A 26,095-nucleotide genomic window follows, 5' to 3' on the forward strand; every position below is an offset into this window, starting at 1 on the left:
GACACATATTGATCATTCCGATCGCATGTAATTGCATTCACTTTAGTGAATGAATACCACACCGTTAAACGGTTTTAGAATTATTATTTTTTTTATCATATTGCTACTTAATGAGCATCCATGTGAAGTTTTACTCACTTATATTTGACAAATTTTCAAGTTCATGTGCAACTAATTGTAACGAGTCTTTAGAAGAATCACATGTTTATGATTATTATAGAATTCTTATGACCATTGTCATGAATTTTGATGTGCTCTCATATTGAGCTCTCATATTGGATTTTCGTGATTATATCACACCAATTTGGTGATCCTTTTCTTCAAGAAAATGGAAATGTCAATTCATCATAGTATCTTATGTCAATTTTTCGACATAATCACATGAATATTGATAATCAAACCAAACTTTGATCCAACAAAATCAAAAGTTGTATATTGTTACACAATAATTTATAGTAATGATTCCCAACGAAGAATCATTAAGAACTATTGAACTACATGACGTAGTTTATTGAAATGACAAATAATGTCAAAAAATCGATAACCTATAGTTATTTATGCTTTGAACGTGTTCAAAGAATCACACAAGAACCTTTTGTTCTTTATTATACATGAACTACAAGTAATAGTAATCAATGGCATATCCATATCATTCTTTACGGAGAATTTTGAAACAACTTCATGTCAAATAAACATAACTTTAGTTATGATATTTCTTTCAAGTATTTGACATAATTGCATGGTATTCGATAACCATGTTGTGTAATAAACTGATGTTATTAGCAAATCATACAATTTTTGATCCAAGGAAATCAAAAATAATTTTAGTCCATTGGACATAACGTGTAGTTATGATTCTCTACAAAGAATCATTAAGAGCTTTTGATTTGTAATAGTTGTCAACTCACCATTGAGATTTCTCATAATTGCAACGGGTATTTCAGCGCTAAATATTCAAGTGTTCCCATGATTCCAACGACTTTTCATCCTTATATATTTGCTTTTGAAATCCTCATGGATTGAGGTGATGTCCGAGAAAAATAATTGATTTTACATGCTCTTGCAAAGTGTTTTTATTACCAACTTTAATTGTGTCTCCAAGATTATTTGGAGATTCTCAGGCCTCATACTCAAGAGGTTCTTAAGCCTCATCCTCAAGAGTTTCTTAGGCCTCAAATCAATACAACTAGGGGTTCTTAGACCCCAACCTCAAATTAGGCCTTAACGCTGAATCAATTACCACACATGGAATCCACCGTCGTATGGTAATCCAACGCACAACGTAAGATTATGAAAAGTTACTCACATTCTCCACGAAAAACCACAATTAAGATAACCACAACACAAATTGACAAAGCTTCAACCTAGCATATCAACACAATGTATATATAGGACTTTATTTACAATCTTGGCTAACTCACTTAGTCATACACTCATACTATCAATTCACAAGCATTCTTACGCATATCTACACAATGTGTTTGATTAAATTTCTAAAGTTAAAAGAAATTAACGAAGAGATGCAAATTTAAAAAAAAAACAAACCACAAGGATGATTTTGAATAAGTAGGAAAAAAGTTAAGTGAAATAACAAAAATGTCCCTCATATCACTTGCACATAGGGTACTTGACCGAATTAGGAACGAAATGCAAATCATATGAATGATTTTTGACCAAAAGTTAACAACAACCATGAAAACCGCAAAATAACAAACACTAAAACATTTTTGCACCTTACCCTAAATTAATTAAATTTTCTAAGAGTATTTTTTATCTCATTAATCAATGAACCAAACACCACCTAAACCGAACACACACTTACTATGAACCAAGACGTTCACACTACAAACAAGACCCAATGAAAGCTTAGATCAAAGTGACAATCAAATCAAATCAACAACAAACAAATATGAGATCACACGAAGCCTCCCTACATTGACGGAAAATCCTCCCAAGCAAATCGCCACTACACACTTACACTTGTTAAGAAGGGGTTCATTCTCATTCTCTAACTCACCTAAAAAAACAGGGTTTTAATTTTCAACTTCATCTTTTTTTTTTTTCTGGGCATGATTGCAGTAGATCGATCAGTCACATGGCGAATTTCTTAGCTCAGTTTCTTTCTATCAAGAATTCTTCTCAACGTCTTGTCATTGCTGGTATTACATAATATAACTCATTCATTTACATCTATCATTATATATAAATATATAATAATTATTTGCTACAATAAGTATATGTTTAAGTAATGCTATTCTGAATACAGTTTTAAGTTATTAGATCAAATCTTCATCTGGGTGTCATTAATTTTAGGTTTTAGGTTGATAAGGTTTGTAAATTTACTTACTTTTTTCTTACAGGTTAATGTGGGTATTAATTTTTTAGGCTTTTTGCTAATAACTTTTCAAAATTCTTACTCTTATTGTTACTTTTAACGTGGGTGTCAATTTGTATAGGTTTTTGGCTAATAAAGTATCCAAATTTTTAAACTTTTTGTTAGTTGTTAATGTGGGCATCGGTTTTTTTAGTTGTTCGGTTGATAAAGTTGCCAAATTGGTAAACTTTTTGTTACAGGTTAACCTGGGTGTTAATTTTTTGTAATGGAACCGACTTAGTTGTTATAAAGTTTGGATTTTTGAGCTAAGTTACTTGAGATACACGAGTCTGAGAGTAAAAATCGGGATGGACCCTGCATTAAAGTGGGTGTCAATTTTGATATAGATGTTGTTTGTGTCCTGCACCTACAGCGTACTCATTTTCTAGTTCAAAGTTTATAGTAATTTGAAATAAGTGCTTGGATTCAATGTGTAGAAAGTATATGGTGAGAGTCTAAGTGTAAGAATTAGGAGGGACCCTACATTAATGTGGGTGTCAATTTTGATTTAGATTTTGTCTATGTCCTGCTCCGACAGCGTTCTCATTTTCTACTAATAAGTTCATATTAATGAAGTTCAAATTTCATTCATTCCAGTTGAAGATGTAAGTGATTTGTGGCCCCTTGTCAAGAAGGTGTTTGAGGAGCGGCTTCCGTTTAAGCGAGCAACATTGAATAACAAAACCCGCAATCCTTTAACTGTGGATAACTTGCCAGCTGAGTTTATACTGACAACAGATGCAAGGCTTCGTAGTAGGTTCCCACAGGAGCAGTTATTATTTTCTTTCCGAGAACCGTATGCAACTATTGTTCTTGTAACTTGTGAGGTAACTAATATTACATAATTTCTGTAACTAAATATTTCAATACTTCTATGGAGTATTAGTTTTAGGCATAAATCAAAACTGTATACGAAGTATTTTTTTTTCCCATGGTGGTTTGGTGACATAATTACTATTTTACTACTGTAACATACTATAATGTTTATGTTTCAACAGGATCTAGATGAGTTCAAGACAATCCTCAAACCACGTCTTAAGTTGATTGTGCAAAATGATGAGCGGGAGTGGTTTATTGTTTTTGTGTCCAGGGCTCCACCCCATAATGATCAAGCCACCAAGATGGCAAAAAAAGTTTATGCCAGACTTGAAGTTGATTTCAGCTCAAAGAAGAGGGAACGGTAACAACTTGAAACTAATTAATGTGTTCTGAGTTTCCTTTCATTGCCATCAGACATATTATACATATCATAATTTGCATAAAGTATTATAAGATAAATCATCCTTGTTGTAGCTGCTGCAAATTTGATCTAAATGGACCTGAACTTACTTTCTGGGAAGATTTGGAATTTAAAATTACGGAGTGTGTTAGAAATACTCTTGATAGGCGTATTCAGTTCTATGAGGAGGAAATCCGTAAGCTCAGTGAACAACGTTTCAAGCCAGTATGGAGCTTCTGTAACTTCTTCATTCTGAAGGTACTCAACTCTGTACATCCTTAACATTTTATATTTGTGGACCATGGAAGAATTGTTAGAACGATTTATTCATGTCAATATTCTTGAAGAACCGCAACATATATCTTATTGTGATAGTCTTTTAGTTTAAGACAACATTAGGGATAGCTGAATTAAAAAAACTTTCCCAGTTTCCTACTGTATTTCATAAGTATGTCACTGTTTAGAAGTTTGCTTCTTGTAAAGTTTTTGGATTTTCTTTATCATTATTGTCAATATAGGAAAGCTTGGCATTCATGTTTGAGATGGCTCATCTTCACGAGGACTCGTTACGGGAATATGATGAGTTAGAGCTCTGCTACTTGGAAACAGGTGTTAACGATTATGATGAACCACCACTAAATTCAACTTTCTTTAGTTTTTTTTTTTTTTTGTGGATAAAAGTGGTTTTTGTTGTAAGTTAATTAACTCTTATAACAATGTTTATGAACTTTAATAATCAGTTAATATAGCTGGCAAACAAAGGGACTTTGGAGGAATGGAACAAGGAGACGATCAGGCTGCATTGTTAGACCCCACAAAAAAACCACTAACACAAATCGTTCAAGATGATTCTTTTAGGGAGTTTGAATTTCGACAATATTTATTTGCCTGTCAAGCAAAGGTAATCTCGATATACTGCTTTATTTTCCTTGGTAGTTAGGTTTAGCCCTACCACTTTCTTGTTATTCAATATCTGATGGAATCATCTCTACAATGTTTCAACTGATGGGAAAACCTTTTGCAGCTATTGTTCAAGCTAAACCGTCCATTTGAGGTTGCATCAAGGGGATTTTCATTTGTAATTAGCTTTTCAAAAGCACTGGCCCTTCATGAGGTCTGGCATTCACTTCAGTGTCCATTTTCTGTGCTATTTGGTAATAGTGTTGGTTATTGGAGTCGTTTGTATTCCCTACAACTATCACCTAACATTTTTCCTGATTATATCTCTTGTCCATTGGCTGTGGCTTCTCCAACAGAGTATTTTACCCTTCTGTATACGGGAAGTTTGGATTATAACTGCGTGCTTGGATGTAGCCAATGCAACAGCTGCTCATTACAGTAATGGATTTGTGGCACCAGAGGTAGAAAAAGAATATTATCGCGTACGTGGGGAACTATATTCTCTATGCCGAGCTAAGGTAAAGAGGTTATGAAACACCAAGTAACCAAAAAAATCAATATTTTTATACCATATTTTCCAAGGAAATTATAGTATCCAATAAGTATGGCATTCATTTGTTGAGTTTTGTAGATTACAAATTATAATCAAGTATTAACTATCAATAGCATTGATGGATTGGCAGTTTATGAGGCTTGCATATTTAGTTGGTTATGGTTGTGCTATAGAAAGAAGTCCTGTCAACAGGTAGACATTATATTCAACATTAATATGTTATTGCTTTCGATTTATGCTTTATAAGCATATTTCCTTTTCTTCTACAGTGCTTTACTTAGTATGCTACCTTGGCCTAAACCTGCAATCTGGCCTTCTGTCCCCTCTGATGCATCGTCTGAAGTTCTGGCTAAAGAAAAGGTATGTGTATGTACCTAATATCATGGTTAAATATATATATATATATATATATATATATATATATATATATATATATGTAGGGGTGGGTTATTTGTAGTACACATGAAAAAAAGTACAAAAGTACAAGGTTCTTCCTCCTTCCTCCTTCTCCGGCGAGACTGCCGTTGCCAACCACCACCTTCTTCTCTGGCGACCGCCACACCTCCACCTTCTTCCTTCTTCTCCGGCGAGACAACCACTGCCACCACCTCCGGCGAGACAACCACCGCCACCACCTCTGGCGACATTACCGGCGACTTTTCCAGCGAGAATTAGGTTCGTTTTCGGGTGGATACGGTACGGGCGTTGCCCTCATTCGTTCTAAACTGGTTGTCAAGGGACGCATATGGGAATCGTATGGATTTGATGGGCAGCGATCCAAGAGATGATGACGGTTTGATACGGTACGGGCGAAGCCCTTGATGCCGGCGCCGTGGCTGGGGTGGTCGGAGATGAGGGTGGTGGCGGTGGTTGTCTCGCCGAAGAAGGAGGTGGTGTCTCGCTGGAGAAGGAGGTGGTGGTTGGCGGCGACAGTCTCGCCGGAGAAGAAACAGGCTGCTGGCCGGAGAAGGAGGAAGAACCTTGTACTTTTGTACTTTTTTTTTCATGTGTACTACAATTATCTTTCCTCTATATATGTATATATATGTATAGGTGCAAGTTATTTTAGGACCACTTATTTTAGGACCAATTTTGAGGACATGTGTTTTTTGTAACTTACACACCACCATGATCATCTCCGACCACCACCATGATCATCTCCAGCCACCGTGTCGCCGGAAAATCATTTGTAAGTCATGTGTAAGTAACACATGTGTAAGTAACTTACATATGTGTAAGTTAACTTACACATGATTTTCCAGTGGGCCCGTCGCTAGAAAGTCTTAGTGTTTTTACAAAAAAGTCTTGTATATCGTAGTAGATGATGATAGTGGTGTGTAAGTTACAAAAAACACATGTCCTAATTGGTCCTAAAATAAGAGGTGGTCCTAAAATAACCCACCCCTATATGTATATATTTATATATATAATGCTTGATTTGTTGGAAATTAGATGATTCTTCAAGCTACACCAAGGGTCAAGCTTTTTGGTATTCAGAAGAAGCCACTACCTCTTGAGCCTAATTTTCTTTTGCGTGAGGCTAATCGTCGAAGAGCTTCTCTTTCTGTTGGAAATGTATCCGAAATGTTTGATGGGCGCTCAACTTTCATGGATGGGTATGGAAAAGTCCTGTTGCACTTTTTTCCATTTTTTGTAAAGGGTTTTTTGATTATGTGTGTTAATATACCACTCTGATTCACTTGGCATATGCTGCCAGCTCAGCTTCAAACGCTGCCATGTCACGAACCAATTCTACGCCTGGAAACTTTGAGAGCTCAATTGACCGCCCTATGAAACTTGCAGAAATCTTTGTTGCTGCCGAACATGCTCTCCAGAAAACAGTTTCTGATCCTGGTTTATGGACATCATTTTCATCTTTAGATGACTTCGAGGTATATGATTTACAAATTCTGTCGTCCAACTTGACACATGTTTATCTCACTTCATTGTTTGTGCTTCCATCAGCAAAAATACCTGGAATTATCAAAAGCCGCTGCAGAAAATTATCATAATTCGTGGTGGAAAAGACATGGTGTTGTTCTTGATGGTGAAATTGCTGCTGTTTTCTTTAAGCATGGTAACTATGATCTAGCTTCAAAGTCATATGAGAAGGTTTGTGCTCTTTATTCTGGTGAAGGATGGGAAGATTTACTGGCTGATGTTCTCCCAAATCTAGCTGAGTGCCAAAAGATATTAAATGATCAAGCTGGCTACTTACAATCTTGTGTGAGATTACTTTCTCTGGACAAGGGATTGTTTTTATCGAAAGAACGTCAAGCTTTTCAATCCGAAGTTGTTCGTCTTGCGCACAGCGAAATGGATGTGTCTTTAGATGTCTCGTCATTAATTACGTTTTCTGGTAATTCTGGACCACCTCTTGAGTTATGTGACGGGGATCCAGGGATCTTGTCCGTAACTTTATGGAGTGGCTTTCCTGATGACATAACTCTTGAATCACTCAGTCTCACTTTAATATCTACCACCAATGCCGATGAAGGTGGCAAGGTAAATTTTTAAGTGTATTTTTGTTCAATTGATTTCTATGCAGCTCAAAATTTATGAATTTTGGTATAAGTTATTTTGTAAAATTTTCAGGCAATTAAGAGTTCTGGTGCAACAATCCTAAACCCTGGTAGAAATACAATTTTGCTTTCATTGCCACCTCAGAAAACTGGTTCGTATGTCTTGGGTGTTCTTACTGGGAAGATTGGTCATTTACGATTCAGGTCTGATGGTTACGCCAGAGGTGGTCCGACAGAGAGTGACGATCTTATGAGTGATGAGAGGCCAACTAGACCAATTCTCAAGGTAATAACTGTAGTTTTACATTGCAGAACAGGAAAACAATTGACAGTGATAACCAATTTAAAAGTTGAAGATAGCAAACTTGAAATATCTTTTTGAGTGTTTGACAAATTATATTAAGTGCCATAAAATTACCAAAAACGACATTACTGTGAAAACAAGCAGAAGTCTTGTGAGACTGGAAAAAAAGTGTTCAATCTAGGTTAAAAGAAGGGATAATTAGGTACTTCTGTTTTACACTCAAATAATCAGTATTTTGCAACTACTATGGTGATGATTATCCAAAACCGATTATTCGACCCCGGTTATAAGCAGAAGTTATTAACAGCTTACTGTTGTGTCTACACAGATGGTAAGCTTCAAAACGCAAATCTTGTCACCTTATGAATGTAGTACAATTTGGCTAAGATCTGTTTGTTTGCTCTCTATACCAACGTCAGGTGTTCAAACCAAGGGCTCTTGTTGATCTTGCTGCAGCAGTGTCATCTGCATTGTTAATGAATGAGCCTCAGTGGGTGGGCATAATCGTAAAACCGATTAATTATTCTCTCAAGGGAGCTGTTCTACATATCGATACTGGCCCCGGGTTGAAAATTCAAGAGTCACATGCTATCGAAATGGAGACCTTTACCAGTACATCAACACACCCAGATGGGCCTGAGAATAAAGACAGTGATGAAAATAGTACTTGTATTAAAGAATCTGCACAACTAAGTTTAAAGGATGGTAGCATAGAGTTGCCAGACTGGGCCAGCAATATAGTGAGCGTTTTATGGATACCTGTTTGTGCCCTTAATGAAGGACTAGCAAGAGGAACATCTGCAGGTTCTATTTATTTGTTTATTGTCATTATAATACTATTTTTTTTTGCATTTGACTATAATTCAGCTACCTAATTATGTTATGATATTTCTTTTAGGGGTGGTTTCTTCTGCTAGACCAAGTGTTGTGGATGGATTGAGGACAGTAGCTCTGAAACTTGAATTTGGAGTATCACACAATCAGACTTTTGAAAGGACTATAGCTGTTCATTTTACTGACCCATTCCATGTCAGTACACGTGTAGCAGACAAGTGCAGTGATGGCACTTTGCTTTTGCAGGTATATTGCTCTTAACACTTATGGATTTCCGAGTAACCTTTTGCCTTATGAGTCATTGGGTTGCATGAAGATAACTTAAGACCATGATTACCGGTTCATGGCCATGGGTGTTTTAGCTGTTACTTTTATAAACAGTCTCAATTGTTTTGGGCTACATCTTTTATAGGTCATACTACACTCACAAGTAAAGGCCTGCTTAACTGTTCATGATGCATGGCTAGATCTGCAAGACGGTTTTGCTCACTCTGGTCGAGGTGATGGGAGACCGACATCTGCTTTCTTTCCTCTTGTTGTTCCCTCGGCTTCAAGAGCTGGAATTTTGTTCAGTATATCCTTGGGAACTATGACCTCTGAAGGTAAACGCTGTTTTTGGTATTATGTAGTATGTTGTACTTCATGTGGAATATGGACACTATTACATGAAATACTATATACAGCGTTTTAGGAGTTGGCTAATCTATAATATAAACCATTAGGACTCTCTGATTGATCAGCAAGATTAAGAGGTTTGGTGTTTTGGTCTTACTGATGGCAAATTAAGATAAATATTGAACCCAATTGCTACAGTGATGAACTAAAAGTATACTTGGGGTGATTTTTAGCCCATTCTACCATTGACCCATGTTACCTTCAAGTTTTAATTTTTTTGACCCTCTTGATATAAAGACAATATGTAAATTGACTCGTTTGACTACTTTATTTCTAGGTACTCATATATTAGCTTAAGCTCGTCTAGTAGCTCAAACACAAACTTGAGTAATTTCATTTTATGCACAGATTACTCTATTTTAGGCCTCAAACGCTCATGAACCTCACTTTTACCAAGTCTGCTACACTCTATAAACTCGACTCATTTGACTCGAAATAACTAAACAAGCTTTCAAACAAGCTGAGCTGGAAATTAATTTCTTGAGCTTGGCCCGTGAAACTAATTGAGCAGTAATTTTTTAGCTTGAGCTCCATTAGCTCGTTAAGATCTCAACTCAGTCTACACCCATAGCTGCCAGGATCTAGTATTAAAGCAAGAAGAAAGTTTATGGGAGTATCATATCTATGCTCCAGTGTCAAGTTTTAAACTAATAAAATACCATGTCTTGTTTACACAGATGAAGCTAAAGCAATGAATCCAGATACTTTGTTAAATATTAGATACAAAATTGGCGGGGATAGAAATCTTGGATCTCATACCCCTGTGTCTACGGGATCGAGTGATGACGCCACACAGTTGATGACTTTTAAGTGTGCCATTGCTTTACAACGTCCAGTGCTGGAACCTTGTTTAGCAATTGGTTTTCTTCCTCTTCCTTCAAGCGGTCTTAGAGTTGGGCAGCTTTTTACAATGAAGTGGCGAGTTGAAAGGTTGAAGTATCTCGAGGAGGAAAACAATGTAAGGTTTCGCAGCCTGCCTTTTAATGTTCTAACTTATTTTAGGGTTTCACCACCAATGTGTTCTCAAATTTTTATGGTGAGAATCTTGGCTGATTTTCTTTAATAAACAATATAGTATAGTACTTGCTAGAAGGCAAGTAAATTGGAGCAAAAGAAAAATTGTATTTGAGGCACCATACGCTGGGGCTTTTTAAGAAAAACATTAGTTGAATCATCTATTTGATTTGCAGCAGGATGAAGTACTATATGAAGTGAATGCAAATTCCGAGAACTGGATGATTGCCGGGAGGAAGCGAGGTCATGTGGCTCTCTCAACAAAGCAAGGTGTGTCAAATTCAACCCTTTCATGTGTAAAGGAAGTAATATAGGTTGTATGTTATTGAATACAGATTCAACAGGTAAAATAGATTAGACTAGTTACAAATAAGATGGTTTGAAAGTTACAAGCATTATGTACAAATGCTTAAAACCTCTTACATTATTCTATCTAAAAGGTAGTTATTATGAAAGTAATATATTAAATTGTAATAAATACATTCTCTGTTGAGCCCATGCAACAAAAATAGTCTTAGAAAAGGGTATCTGGCTGGTCAATTCCACTGAATCCGTACTCTTAATCATTTTGAGCCTGTTACCTATCTTGTCCATTTTCTTACCCTTATACTCCAGTCTCATAGACACCTTTGTTTTGCATTGTGATGACAGCCATGGATATAGAAAAATTGCTGCACAACATAATTCTGAATGTTCACAGTTTCTTTTTATCTCAACTTTCACAGGTTCAAGAATTGAGATTTCAATATTATGTGTTCCACTCGCTGCTGGATACGTTCGACCTCCACAACTCGAGTTACCCAACATTGCTGAGGCTAATATAAGTAGCAACCCGGCTGGACCCCATTTGGTCTGTGTTTTTCCTCCACCTCTGAGCTCCTCCTACTGCATTCCTGCCTAATACATTATACGATTTACATTTTCCGGTGTCCCAAGACTGATATAGAGATGAATATGGTGAGTTTTGTAGCATTTACATGATTTCTTTTTGTCTTGTTATAAAAAGATAGTAGTGGTAGGTTAGGTCATTTCCTGGTGCATATATATGGGATAGTGGCATCAATAGTCCACATGATATGATTACACAAATATTGCTATATCCCTTTTTGTGTTATATATTGGTCATACCCAACTTCGTATACTTATTATGACTTTGTGTGCTTATGTATTACTAAATAACTATATAATTTTTTTTTTTGGTAATCATTGGGTGTCCAACTCGGTTTATGACCAGACTAATCCCAAGAGCTCACTTGCTTTTTCCTTTTCTCCTTTCTAATGTTGTTTTTGTTTAGTTTTTGATTATGTACGAGTATTACATAAGATTAGATATAAATCATTGTTCCACAATCGTTAATTTATAAGGAAAAACAAAACATCGGTTAGTAACCCAATGGTGGGACACACGCAGGTCTTTGGTTTAAGTCCCGCCCCACGTCTCTTTAACCATCTTGTTACATGATTTACTTTTTTCATGTTACCAGTAAGACATATCAGCGAAAGACTCAGACCGATAATGAATCAATTATCAGAGTCAAATCGAGCAATGATTTTGACAACAAAACGCGGATTACAACTAATAAACATTTCAATCAATGATATATGGATTTGTATGTTAAAAGAAAAACAATGTGTAGTTGGTAGGAACATAGAAAATGACAGTGCATGTGCTGCAGTAGCGGTTGCATGGAATTAGGAAAAGCAAGAACAAAATGAAAAAAAACAAAACAATGAAGATGTCAATTTGTCATATCTTTTTATTCTTGTCAAAAGTCTTCCCTCAATCATCCCGTCTTGTACGCCTAAAACTGCGTTTTCAAAGTCTTCTAACAATGTACGAATTTCATGTACTTTTTTTTTATTACGCGACTGTAGTTATCAAATGATTTGTTTAGCTTCATATATTCTGTTAAGGGAATTTGTATTAGTGCGGACTGCAGAGGTAGGTATATCACGAATAAAAGTAGGAGCGTCTACAGTACATCATATCTTTTATATTTGTTTTTTGGAAAATGATAATGACAGCCCCAGTACATCATATCTTTTATATAGTAAGGGCTGTTACTAACAACATAGTACATTCTTAAAAACTTGTACATTATATATTAAAAACCGTCCCCTGATTTTTCTAACGGCAAGGTACAAATTTTAATGCACCCAATTAGTTTTTACTAACAACCCTATGGACTGTCACTAACAAAACCCTTTTTGTTCACTTTTTGTTGTTGATCGAAACAAATTGAACGGCTATTATAATCTAACAACATAATCTAGTCATGAGTATAATATGGAAGATGTAAATGGGAGTAGTAGCTCATTAATAAGTTTTTTTGTACCTTAAGGTTTTTTTAAACCTCGATACTTTAAGGTTTTTTTAAATCTCGACTTGAATTCTCGAGGTTTAAAAAAACCTTAAGGTACAAAAAACTTATTAATGAGCTACTACTCTCATTTACATCTTCCATATTATACTCATGACTAGATTATGTTAGATTATAATAACCGTTCAATTTGTTTCGATCAACAACAAAAAGTGAACAAAAATAGTACTTTATAAAGAAAAATATTCAATGTATTAGAAAATCAATGTAACCATTTTTTTGAATTAACCTTACATACTCAACTTCTTAAAGAATCTCTCAAAAATATTTACCTTAAAAATATGTTTAGAAAATTTTCATAATCCAATTCTAAAATGAAGTTTGCTCAACTGGTTGACAAATCTGTAGTTTTTTTTCCCCAGAATTACCTGTAACGGCTTATGGTCTACATCCCATTATCTAGAGTACTGCAAGTTTCACCATCATATGATAAGGTATTTCCGAATATTGAATACCGATTAACTGTTTAAAAAAAGAATGAAAACTTATTTTGGCCACCAATCCAAACATAGATTGCAGAACTATCATGGTACCTTCTCTGTACAAAGTAATTGATTGACAGACACCAGCTGTTTTAATTAATTTATAAATCAACCCCTGTTGTTGTTGGTATTGTGGGCTAGATTTTTTTCTTGATTCTTTCCAGTTTGTTTTGTGGGCCCATTCCACCTCCAATTCTTTTGGGCAGCCTGTAAATTGCTGTGACTCTCCTTCACTGCTACTACTTCTACTATACATTACTCACTGATGTGTTTCATTCATGTCCTCTTCACACTCTCTCACTTTTCTCTCATCAAACAAAAAGTATATATTGGGGTTTATGTATGCAACACTTATATATATATATGAACCATCAACTTGCTTACATTCTTCTTGAACATCTATATAAGGTGCAATTAGCTTCATTTTTGAGCTAAATTGGTGTTTAAGGTTAGACTTTTTGAAATGGGTTGCTTTCATTTTAGTTTATTAATGCATAAATACCTTTTTGGGGTTCTTTGAATTTGCAAGAATCTAACTTTATTAAATTCTTTGAGTTATAATCCATAAATCTGGAATCTTTAAGGTAAAATTACCTCCCTTTTTAGCGTATTCTTTGTTTTATTATATTTATTTATAAATCTTGATTCATTAATTTTGAGAGTTTGGATCAAGGGTTTCAAGTAATAATGTGTTATTTGAATTGGGTTGCTTTTATTTTTGTTTATATTTCTATATACATACATCAATCTTCATCTTCTTCATTTAGTCCTATTGATAAGTATTTGATCACTTGTGGTTCTTCACAAAACATCACATTTCTTGGCCAAATATATGTCCCTGATTCATTACAACCATCATTTTCTTTAAAAAACCAAGAAGATTCACATATTATCAAATCGAGTTCAACTGTTCCATTACCTATCCATCAATATGCTAGAGTTTTCACAACCATTTCAACTTTTATATTCGATATCCAAAAACAAGGCCGGCATTGGATCCGTCTTCATTTTTATCCAATTCCGGGCCACAACTTAACTTCAGCTTCATTCACTATATTGACCGAAAACTTTGTGTTATTAAACAGTCAGAGTTTCAAGAATTACAGTGAGTCTAAATTCGTTTCGAAAGAGTATTCTATCAATGTGACATCAGACACATTGCTTATAAACTTTGTACCTGCAAATAATTCGGTTGCATACATTAATGCAATTGAAGTTGTATCTGTCCCTGATGAGTTGATCCCTGATCAAGCAAACGGGTTGCCACGATCTAGCCCGATTAACGGGCTAACAGAACTTGCTTTTGAAACTGTGTACCGTTTGAATATGGGTGGCCCGAAACTAACTCCACAAAACGATACATTAGGAAGGATTTGGGAAAATGACGAAAAGTATCTTCATGTTAATAGCTCGGCTGCAAATGTTTCGATAAACCCTTCACTTGTTAAGTATCCCCAAAGTTTAACACCTGAAATCGCTCCAAATTGGGTTTATGCAACAGCACAGATGATGGGTGATGCAAACGTAGCGAATTTGAACTTTAATGTGACTTGGGTTCTTCCTGTTGATCCTGATTTTGCATACTTTGTTAGGGTACATTTCTGTGATATTGTGAGCAAGTCTTTAGATAGCCTCATTTTTAATCTGTATATAAATTCTGATAATGCTAGTAATGATTTGGATCTATCGAGTATCACTGGTAACTTAGATGTGCCTGTTTATAAAGATTTTGTCACGAATTTGACTCTTGAATCAAACACCTTGACTGTGAGTGTTGGGCCACCAGCAGATGCGGATGATGCAAATGCTATTTTGAATGGTCTTGAAATCATGAAGATTAGTAATGGAGCCCGAAGCTTAGATGGGGTGTCTGCAGCGGAAGATTTGGTTGTTAATCCGGGAAAAAAGAGCAAAAAGGTTGGTCTTGTGATAGGAGCGGTTATTGGGGCCATAGTGGTGCTGATTCTTTTGGGTTTAGGTTATTGTTGTATGGCGGGCCGTGGGTCAAAAAGGAGGACCGATCCTTTAAAACCATCATGGCGTCCGCTTCCATTGTATGGAAATTCAGTCACCATGACAAAAACGTCGATGACTGCAAGCTGCATTTCGTTAGCTTCGAATAATTTTGGAAGGAACTTTAGTTTTCAAGAAATCTTGGATGCGACGAATAAGTTTGACGAGAGTTTGTTGCTTGGAGTTGGTGGTTTCGGGCGTGTTTACAAGGGAATTATGGAAGATGGGACCATTGTTGCTGTAAAAAGGGGAAACCCGAGATCTGAACAAGGTCTTGCAGAATTTCGAACTGAGATCGAGATGTTATCAAAGCTACGTCACCGTCATCTCGTCTCGCTTATCGGGTATTGTGATGAAAGGTCCGAAATGATTCTCATTTATGAGTATATGGCAAACGGGCCCCTCAGGAGCCACCTTTATGGTGCAGATCTTGCGGCGCTTTCTTGGAAACAACGGCTCGAGATCTGTATCGGGGCCGCCAGGGGCCTACATTATCTTCACACGGGTGCATCACAATCTGTGATCCACCGTGATGTGAAGACAACTAATATTTTGTTAGATGAGAATTTTGTAGCAAAAGTTGCTGACTTTGGGCTGTCAAAGGCGGGACCTTCGCTCGACCAGACCCATGTCAGCACCGCTGTGAAGGGTAGTTTCGGGTATCTTGATCCTGAATACTTCAGACGACAACAATTGACTGAGAAATCAGATGTGTATTCATTTGGGGTTGTTCTAATGGAGGTTTTGTGTGCCCGACCCGCCTTGAATCCAGTTCTTCCAAGAGATCAAGTAAACATCGCTGAATGGGCTCTGACCTGGCAAAAGAAGGGAAATTTGGATCAGATTATGGATGGAAATCTTACAGGGAAGTTAAATTCTGCGTCTTTGAAGAAATATGGCGAAACTGCAGAGAAATGCTTGGCAGAATACGGTGTTGATAGGCCATCAATGGGTGATGTCTTATGGAACTTGGAGTATGCATTGCAGCTTGAAGAGACGTCTACGGCTCTTGTGGAGCCTGAAGATAGCAGCATGAACCATATCAAGGGACTCGGGCTGGGTCCACTTGAGCCATATGACAACAGTACAAGTGTGGTCGATGGGGAAGAGTCCAGGACAGATAACGCGAGGGAAGATGCTGCAACAAGTGCAGTTTTTTCTCAGCTTGTACATCCACGGGGAAGATGATTGATGTTTAATGAGTGATCACTGAATCGAGTGTCTTTTTTGATCGTAAAATTTATGTACACCTATTAACTGCCATCAAATTGTTGATTGGTAATGATTCATTTCCATAGTGAATATAGAAAATAAAGCACAAAGTGTTCAAATCTGTTCTGGTTGAATGTTTGCAGCAATCTGTTCTGTTTGGCTACTTAATATAGCAGTGGCTGCAGCCATTGGTGGTGAATATGGCTCGCGAATGCGCTTTACTCGTAGATGTAGGCTACATAGAGCTTGGGTCAATCACACTTATAGTCCATTGTCTAGTGATGGGTTAATTTATAAGGATAAGTATGTTAAAATGTAACAAACTTTGAATGAATGTCTATGGTAGGAAATAACTAAAGTTGTGTTTATTTTATTTAAGAAAATATATTCAACCAATTAATATTAGACAAGTGACACCTCTATATGATTGCCACATATGTTTTCTTACATACAATAAACATTTGTTAAAATTGTTTACATACAATACACACAACTTTAGTTATTTCCTACTATAGACATTCGTCCAAAGTTTGTTACATTCCATGATACTTATCCTTAATTTATAACCAAGAACAAGAATTGAGGTAAATAATGCATAATAATTATTATAATTTACAGCCTGATTTTTGTTTATAAGCTAATGAACAAAATACTTAAAAAGTTAAAATAGATTACATGAAATAGACTTCGAGTACATAAATGATCTATATGACTATACATTATAAACAATTGAAATTTTTTTTATTCAGTTGACAGTAAGTTTTTCAACAACTTAATTTATGATAAAAAAAAAAAAAAAAGTGTACTATGCTACCATACATGATCTGCTAAATTTATGATATATGACAATTTGCTTTTAAGGTCTCATTCTGAGTTTCTGACAAATTAATTTAGGATCTTATTTTAGTATTTGTACCGATCTTCATATGTTTGATAAGGAATATCAATTCAGAATTAAATAGTGTTTTGTTTCTTTTTTTTTCCTTTCTTGGTTTTTGTGGCCAATACGAGTATATTGTAAGGAGAATATTATTCCAAAGATAAATAATTAGCCTTAGCCAAATGGGCGAGAGTACGATCCGATCCGACAAAGGGATCCACGCTCCTAATAAAATAATATATGAATACATGATTAAGCAGATATGTATATGCCATGCATGCTCCAATCACACAAACATGATATCATACATACAATTGCATTGCATGTACATTAATTATATACTATGTTTCTTCCCTGCCATTATTATGTTTTTATCATTGCTTATATATTCATTACATTTATCATATATTCATATATATAGATTCATTTCCCATCTGTTAAAAATTAAACACTTTATAAACTAATGCATGCATATGTTTTTTTGATTTTGCATCATCAAATGTTTCAATGTTTTGATTTTTGAATCAAATACTATGTTTTTTTTTTTTTTTTGCAGATTATTAATTAATTCCGGGTTACTTTCAAAACAGCCTAGCTAGCTATTGACATAGATATATATAGTAGTACGAAAGAAGATGAATCGTAAAGAGCAAACTTTATATGGTTCGGGAGCACTTGTAGCGATTACAGTGATTTTGTCATTAAAGTTGCTCCTTGACCATCTTCTTCATTGGAAGAAACCCAAGGAACAAAAGGCGATACTCGTTATCATCCTCATGGCGCCTATTTACGCTATCAACTCCTATGTTGGTTTGCTTCAAATCCGTGGGAGTGAAACTTTTTTTGAGTTGTTGGATTCAATCAAAGAATGCTATGAGGGTTTGGTAATTAACAGTTGCAACTAATAACACCTATATGGCATTATAATAAATTTTAGCATATAATTAGGGCATAGAAAGGCATCCTGCTTATCATGCATGTATGATTTTTAATAACACTTCTCATCATGTGTTTGAACTTCTAATTAGGATGGCATATCAGCTTATATGAATGAGATTATTCAATAATACACGTTGAATGGTGAGATTACACATAGAAATTGTGGTATTAGTAGATCCATAATCAAAGAAGTGTTTGCGATTATTGCAGATAAATGAAACAACAGATACGGTAGAGCTAGGACAGTTATTGTATGAGGTCTATCCTGTGCTAGATGTCAGTAATAAGTACCAATAACCAAATTAATGACATGATACCAGTTGATATGATGATGTGACAGATGACAAGACAACTTATATGGTTGTTATATTAGTAAAATGTCAGCGGATAAAAAGCTCATTAGATACACAAAATAGCAAAGTATTGAATTTTTGTTACACAAACCGTTTGGAAATATGCTACATACAATTTTTTTATCCATGACAAGTTGAATGCTTTTTTGTGCACTTAGTCCTCAACAGTCAACATGGGAGGTAACATATACAATTGTTTCATTTAGCTAATCTTCTTGTTTATCTAATGAAGGTCATGGCTAAGTTCTTGGCTTTGCTGTATACTTACTTGGACATATCTATAAGTAAGAATATGGTACCTGATGAGATCAAAGGAAGAGTCATTCACCATTCCTTCCCAATGACTCTTTTCCAGGTAAGTTTCTTCCAATTTTGTCGAATTCATAGGCGTGATAGATCAACATTCTTTTAGTAACTCACTTGCATTTCAAAGTTATTGATTGAGTAAATTATACATATGTTAAGCCAAAGATATAAAGAGTACATAAATAGAGAAATTGATGGGAAACATGACTTACAAGTATATGAATTGCAGCCTCATACAGTCCATTTGAACCATTACAAACTGCAACTCCTCAAGTACTGGACATGGCAATTTGTGGTGATTCGACCTGTGTGCTCTGTTGTGATGATAGTTCTTCAACTTCTTGAAATATATCCTGATTGGCTTAGCTGGACAATTACTCTAATACTTAATGTATCGGTTTCATTGGCTTTATACGCCCTCGTGGTGTTCTACCATGTATTTGCTAAAGAATTAGCACCACATAAGCCTCTTGCCAAGTTTTTATGTGTCAAAGGGATCGTTTTCTTCTGTTTTTGGCAGGTATGGTGCTCACTTGATTTGGATTTTTTTTTTCTTAAAACTCTACCGAGCTCTGAAAGGTCATAATGGATTATTTATTGCAGGGTGTCTTGCTTAGCATTCTGGTGGCAATGGATATAATCACGGCGGATCATTACTGGTTAGATGTAGCTCATATTCAACAAGCGCTGCAAAACATGCTGGTGATCATAGAGATGATATTTTTTTCAGTTTTTCAAATGCATGCATATACTGCTGCTCCATACAAAGATAAAGTTGTCAAAGAGAAGAAAAAAGACTGATTGACAAAACATCCCCCAAATGTTTGTAGAGCTTCTGTTTTTGGTTGTAATCTGCTTTTGGAGAATCTTTAACCTACTCTTTAAATTTTTTTAAACGGGTTGATCAACTTGGGTAAAAAAATATCCTTTGACTTCATAGTTCATACAAAGTCGGTTGCTCAAATATCATCTATAGTCGACACGCCTGATGAAAAGGAGTTGCAGTATGTTCCAAAATTGTACAAGTAGAAACAAACTTTGCCGATGTTACAGTCAAACAGAAATCTGTTTCTGTGGTAATTTAAGGAGCCCAGAATCTAGGTAATTCATGTACATTGTTCTATTTAGACTAAAAATGTTGGTCAAATTGGTACTTTGGTCAGACTTTGTTAGAACCAAATCAACATTGTGCTGAACTGCACTTACCGAAAGCAACTTGGTTTGATCAGTTTGACAAGTTTGAGAGGATAACAATCCAAATATTTGCATAGTTTGTAAATGCAGAAAGTAATTATGACAGTTGTAAACACAGTTTTACCTGAAAACTGATATAACTCATTGAAGATAAACAGACAACACACTAAGTGCAGTTTGCTTAGTAGATATCGTGAACACGGGTCTACAATTCTACAAATACTTGTTAGACAATCAATTTATTTCCTCAATTTGTTTACTAGATACCTGTAGATACATACAGAATACGCAAACTGTGATCTGACATTCTGACTTCTACTCTTTTTACATCTCAGAACGAGCAATCTTAGGGACCAGCAACTCATGAAACATGTGGTTTCCTGCAAACTCCTTTTTCATGAATACGTCAATGATATCTTTAATTTTCTTGACTCCACATTCACCTGCATTTGGAGAGCTTGAGTTGAGTTTTGATTTAAAATTTGCAGTCTTAAACTCTAAATGTTGATCTAGTCAGTCAACTCTTTCTCCAATCTATCCCACTTTTGCTTGCATTGCCTTCATTCCACCTTACGGTCTCTTGTTTCACTCCTCGCATTGTCTCTGCAACCAACTTAGAGGATAAAGTTGCACCGACAAACACACAAACATACCCAAACAAACAAATTGCCAACTGACTCTAATGGCTATTGACTATAGTTAATTCTCATGTCTCTTTCATGCAGTTAGCACGATATACCTTCCAAAAGAGCGAACTGATGGAGCCACAAGAGGGTGGACTACCCTTTTAAAAACACATCCATGGCGATAAACTTTGCTACTTCCCACGTCTGTAACATGTTCTGCCTGCAAAATCTTCTGCACAGTGCACATAGCGTTCTCATTAAAGGGAAATGTTCTGCGGAACTTTGGCTTCTCTTAAACATAACCGTATGAAATGACTTGTAATAAATCAGGTTGCAGAAAGTTCATATTTTTCTAAAGATCATATACACACATCACTTCTTTCATCCCTATAAGAGTATATGCAGAATATTAATATGATATATTAATAACACAGAATCATATACTTTTTGTTTTCTTGGTGTTTTAGTTTGAATCCTTAAACAGCATCTGCATCAATATGATGTCTACTCCAGGAGCACACGCAGTGAAGTATAATCCGTTAAAACTCATTTAGTTTCTACAAATGCAGGGTCGAGACACCAAAAACCGTTTAATGCTAGACATAGTCACCATAGACACTAGTTGAGAGTTTCCTATATACAAGTTCACCATTCAAACAATATATAACATGACAGCTAACTGAGATCAAACAGGATGAGATATTAAAATTAGTTTGTTTAGTATATATATATATATAGTCAACATACACAATCGATTGTCAGTGAATTTGTAATTTTCGTTATAATTATTATATCACAACTTTGCTTTCATCAACACATTAATCTTATCTTTGGTTTTCTCAATTCCGCCTCCACCTGCATTTTGAGAACCTAAGTTCCCATTTTTATCAGGTTGCAATGTTGATTTCCCCGAGTCTTTGTCTAGTATACCCGCCTCTCCATCTCCACCGGCATTTTGAGCGCTTAATAAGTTCCCATTTTGGCTGAAATTATCAGGTTGTGATGTTGATTTCCTCATGTCTCTCTCTACTATATCCGTCGCTTTTTCTATTCCAACTTTATAATTCTCTCGATTCACTTCACGCATTGTGTCTGAAACCAATTTAGAAACCACGCTTGCACCTATGTGTTACACATATCAAGAATCAGATGACTTCAACTGCTATCAACAAGCAGAGACAATAGAAAAATACAGCACATGAAAGGATACAAACTAACATAGAATTTTTTTAAAAAAAAAACTACTCATCCTCATCCTCATCATTTATTTTAATCCTCACATTTAGGTTGTTTATTTTTATGTAACTAATTAATTAATCTTGATTTAGTTCCTTAGATACTTTGATATCCGTTAAAGCATATCTGCTTTAATTAGCTGGATGATAAAGGCTCTCGTCTCTTTGAAAAAAGACCAGGATCAAATCCGTAACATTTATTCTGGTAATTTAGGCATAAAATTGAAAATAATGTAATATTTGTTGTTTAAAAAAAATCATAGAAGTAATGTATCATATATGTATCCATTTAGGTAACCAATCTAACACGGCTACCACGCGGGTAAATAACCTAGTTAGAATTATACAGGATCTGATCACGAGAAAAAGAGAATTGAATACATGTATATGTATAAAATAAATATCAAAATATATACCAGCAATGTGTTTGAAACCTTCATAGACCACGTATCTAGCAGAGTTTTTAATAAAGGTGGTGGTGAAACGTCCAATCTGGGCTCTAGTTTCATCATCAGGCCAGTGCTGCTGAAGCTTCTCAACAGCTTCCACCCTGATCACTTGATCCATCTTTTTAACAGCATCCGGGACACGTGTCCATAGATCATTTCTGATACGTTTAGCTCGATCGCCAATGTTGTTCCAAAATCCCATTTTCAGAACCCCACCCGGCCACCTGTTTCTTTACACTTTTCGTAATTATATGAGAATAATTATTATGTGTAATACGGTAGTAGTAAGTTAATTAGCAGTGTTATTTATTACTCGTATTATTTTATTTTATTTTTAACGAGAAATTAGTATTAGCCGCAGTGTAATTATAAGTTACTTAAAAAAGTCATTTTCATCTTTCATATGTATAAGACAATTAATCAATGCTCTGTTTTTATAGCAACAAATATTTGTTCTTGATATTTAAGAAATGTGTAACACCCCAACAAGGCGGAATCATAAAGGTTACATACTAAGCATAGCATGACATAGAAATTAAGTAGAGACAAGTCTGGATGCATTAAAAGGATTGGTAATTCCAACAAATCATTCAGATTCAAATACCGGATCATACAAACAAAATGCATAAAGAGCACTCCCATCAAACGTTTACAAAATAATAGTTCAAAAGATGGTAAATGATCATAGGCATAACCCATAAGCGGGAACAATGAATCATGGATCCACGAATAAGTCCAAGTCCAATCCTAGCATGCAAACAATCAATCATCATCCAATACGTCTTCCATTAACCTGTTCACCTGAAAAGTGTACTAAAACGGGTCAACATAAAGTTGGTGAGTTCGTAGGTTTAGATAAAGAAAGAAATCAAGTGTGTCAGGATAACAACCGTTAACGATACACAAGGATTAGGATACCTAATCACGTTCACACAAATCAACATAAGTCAACGTTTACGTTTAATAATAACAATAACCGGCACGACTTACATGATGAACAATGCATAAAATACATTTCCTGGCACGACTTACATAATGAATAATGCGTAGTAAACCGACACGACTTACATAATGAACAATGCGTAAAATACGTTTCTGGCACGACTTACATAATAAATAATGCGTAATAAACCGACACGACTTACATGATGGACAATGCGTAATCATAAACACATGCAATCACGTGAACAGGCAAAACAAGTAAGTACTTATCATCTCGTTCAATATCATAATCAATCAAATTAACCGACAAACATTTAACAAACGAGTACACTTTCCATCCCAAATAAAGTAAACGTAGGGGCTACGAAACTCACCTTGATCGGCAAGACTCAAGTTAAGAATGATCACAAGCGTACAATATTCGTCACATATTCACAACCTATAGTTATACATATATGCATATCAATACACGTTCATAATTTCATTCTTCGGGATTCGTTCGATCATGAGAATCAAAATGATGTTTGTTGGACGGATATGAGATTTGGGGGATGTTAGGAATTGACTATGACATGGATTAAACAAGTTAAAGACATAGAGGAAGAAAGTGGGAAACAACATGGGTAAGAATGGTTTGACTAAAAAGTCAAATTTGACTAAGAACATCCAAACTCTAATTAAACACTTGAAACCGGTTTGTAATGCTTCAAAACTGAATTTTATGCTATATTAGACATGAAATAACGCCAATGAACATATCCCACTTCAGGAATTTAACCCATGACTCACAAAATCATCAAAACCCGTTTTTGACCCACTTTGACTTTTGCAAGAACCCTAATTCGCCCTAGACTACGATTTGAAGAGTGTTAAGACATGTTTTGAGCATAATTTGGCATAAGTAATGTTTATTAAACTAACCCATACTTTAAAAATCATTCCATAACTTCAATTAAGCCTTAATTTCAATTTGACCTAAATTATCCAAGTTGTAAACCCTAAAATCGACCCATTAAGCTTTTGACCCAAAAATCGACCAAGGGTTGTTTAGGTTAGACTTGAAACATGATTATAAACATTTTCCACTACAAAAACTCGACCCATATCATCAGTTAGGTATAAAACCCGGTTTTTGACCCATCTGACCACTTAGAACCCTAATTTTGACCCAAGAATGATTTTACTTGGAAAAATGACTCAAAATGATTCTATAAGATTTGAAATGAGTTTATAAATATAAAATGATGTTATTGAGACAAGTTAACTTACCAAAATCACCAACAAGGCCTCAAATCCGAATTTTAGCTATATATGGAGTTTTCTTGCACTTTGACTTTCAAAATTTTGATATGATGTAGTAATGATGATAATGATGTTGATTCTTTCACTAATCTAGCTTTAATAACAATAAGTGATGATGATTTTCTAGAGAGAGGGAGAGAGAGAGATACAAAAGTGTGTGTTTTTGGGTGTTCTTGCATAAAGTAGAGAGAAATAAAGATAAGAAATGGATAGGTGAGAGGGGATTAAGTCTAAGATAAGGGGGTGTGGGGTTCCAGCACTTCGACTATTACTCCATGAATTAGTCTTATTCTGTCATTTAGACTATTACTCCATTAATTAGTCTTATTCTGTCTTTAGACTATTACTCAATGAATTAGTCTTATTCTGTCTTTAGACTATTGCCCAATGAATCAAAAACACGAGTTATACACATGAAGGATGAATCCGAAAAGAAACGACAAATGTTACATACATAATTAACGGAAGTCAATGGGTCCAACACCACGAGTGTTACAATTAACCACATAGTCAACAAAAGGCAAAAATAATCAAATAGGTTGAAATTCACGAATGTTACAAAATGATAAAGTGTTACCGTTACATATAACCCAATGCCTCAATATATACAAGATTACATGGTAAAATTCCAAGGTGTAATAAAGTTACTTTTTAATTAATGGCATAGAATAAATGTGTAACTAGTCATGACATACTCTTATTGTCACAGGTATATACTCGTATTTTTTTTAACTTTAAAATATGTTGACCAATAATATATACTTTTTTTAAACGAACATTTTTCAGAGGATTAAGTACCTCAAAATATAACAAAGTGCGATAAAATGTTTATAGTAAAAACGAGCTAAGATTTGGACCTTGTAAGTTAATAATTGGTACATTGTCTAAATCATGTCATATCGTCAGAGGTGGCTAAACAGTAACGGTGGCTAAACAGTAATATAGAACTAGGCGGTCGCTTTAAGCCCCTAAATTTTCGAGGCCTCAATATTTTGTATATTCGACTTAATGTTTGGATTTTGGACTAACTACGATATATAATTTGCATTATAGTAACGCCCTTATTGGTTTTGGTATCGACATTCATATCTTTTTTTATTACTAGTAGTTTATAATAAAAATCGAGTTACTTTTTTTTTTCTTTTCTCTTTTACTCTAATTTATATGGTAATGAACTAGGTCTCAAAAATTGATACCGTTTTAGGCCTCAAAAAACCTTAAGCCGCCACTGCATATCGTATACATGACAACCCATATGAGTTGTCACATGCAGGTCTTGATTGGTCGGTTACATGATTTAAACATTTTCATCAAGTTGTCAACATACAATGTCTAAAACTTTTGTGTGTGTTCTTACTATAAACACTTGGTTATAGTTAGTTGCAT

General features: G+C 35.2%; 4 protein-coding genes across 6 annotated transcripts; 3 read left to right on the forward strand and 1 right to left on the reverse strand.

Annotated features, from left to right (window-relative positions):
• Positions 1-1,796: 1,796 nt before the first annotated feature.
• LOC122599590 (trafficking protein particle complex II-specific subunit 130 homolog) lies at positions 1,797-11,601 on the forward strand. 3 transcript variants are annotated; one of them, XM_043772119.1, is made up of 21 exons: positions 1,797-1,993; positions 2,080-2,159; positions 2,972-3,201; positions 3,373-3,554; positions 3,668-3,851; positions 4,112-4,202; positions 4,334-4,494; positions 4,618-4,707; positions 4,850-5,011; positions 5,177-5,238; positions 5,316-5,406; positions 6,499-6,662; positions 6,764-6,938; positions 7,012-7,551; positions 7,642-7,854; positions 8,292-8,676; positions 8,771-8,952; positions 9,119-9,308; positions 10,059-10,339; positions 10,572-10,665; positions 11,121-11,601. In XM_043772119.1, exons 2-21 carry the CDS (start codon positions 2,096-2,098, stop codon positions 11,294-11,296), a joined length of 3,717 nt encoding a protein of 1,238 aa, XP_043628054.1. In that variant the 5' UTR covers positions 1,797-1,993; positions 2,080-2,095; the 3' UTR covers positions 11,297-11,601. The 3 variants fall into 3 exon arrangements, with proteins under 3 accessions (XP_043628054.1, XP_043628053.1, XP_043628055.1); XM_043772118.1 differs by having other exon boundaries at positions 1,797-2,159; XM_043772120.1 differs by having other exon boundaries at positions 1,797-2,159; positions 10,575-10,665.
• Positions 11,602-13,945: 2,344 nt separating this feature from the next.
• On the forward strand, positions 13,946-16,617 carry LOC122599120 (receptor-like protein kinase THESEUS 1). The gene has a single exon (XM_043771578.1). The coding sequence runs from the start codon at positions 13,946-13,948 to the stop codon at positions 16,457-16,459; it is 2,514 nt and encodes an 837-aa protein (XP_043627513.1). The 3' UTR covers positions 16,460-16,617.
• Positions 16,618-17,998: 1,381 nt separating this feature from the next.
• Positions 17,999-19,785, forward strand: LOC122601574 (transmembrane protein 184C-like). The gene is given in 5 exon segments (XM_043774323.1): positions 17,999-18,247; positions 18,513-18,578; positions 18,888-19,010; positions 19,191-19,515; positions 19,518-19,785. Coding segments are annotated over 5 exon segments (1,008 nt in total). The 3' UTR covers positions 19,763-19,785.
• A 1,693-nt stretch (positions 19,786-21,478) lies between these two features.
• On the reverse strand, positions 21,479-22,696 carry LOC122602039. The gene is made up of 2 exons (XM_043774772.1): positions 22,433-22,696; positions 21,479-21,903 (listed from the first exon to the last, which is right to left on the reverse strand). Exons 1-2 carry the CDS (start codon positions 22,665-22,667, stop codon positions 21,575-21,577), a joined length of 564 nt encoding a protein of 187 aa, XP_043630707.1. The 5' UTR covers positions 22,668-22,696; the 3' UTR covers positions 21,479-21,574.
• Positions 22,697-26,095: the final 3,399 nt, after the last annotated feature.

This window comes from Erigeron canadensis, chromosome 5, assembly GCF_010389155.1.
Source record: "Erigeron canadensis isolate Cc75 chromosome 5, C_canadensis_v1, whole genome shotgun sequence".
NCBI classification, from domain to species: Eukaryota; Viridiplantae; Streptophyta; class Magnoliopsida; order Asterales; family Asteraceae; genus Erigeron; species Erigeron canadensis.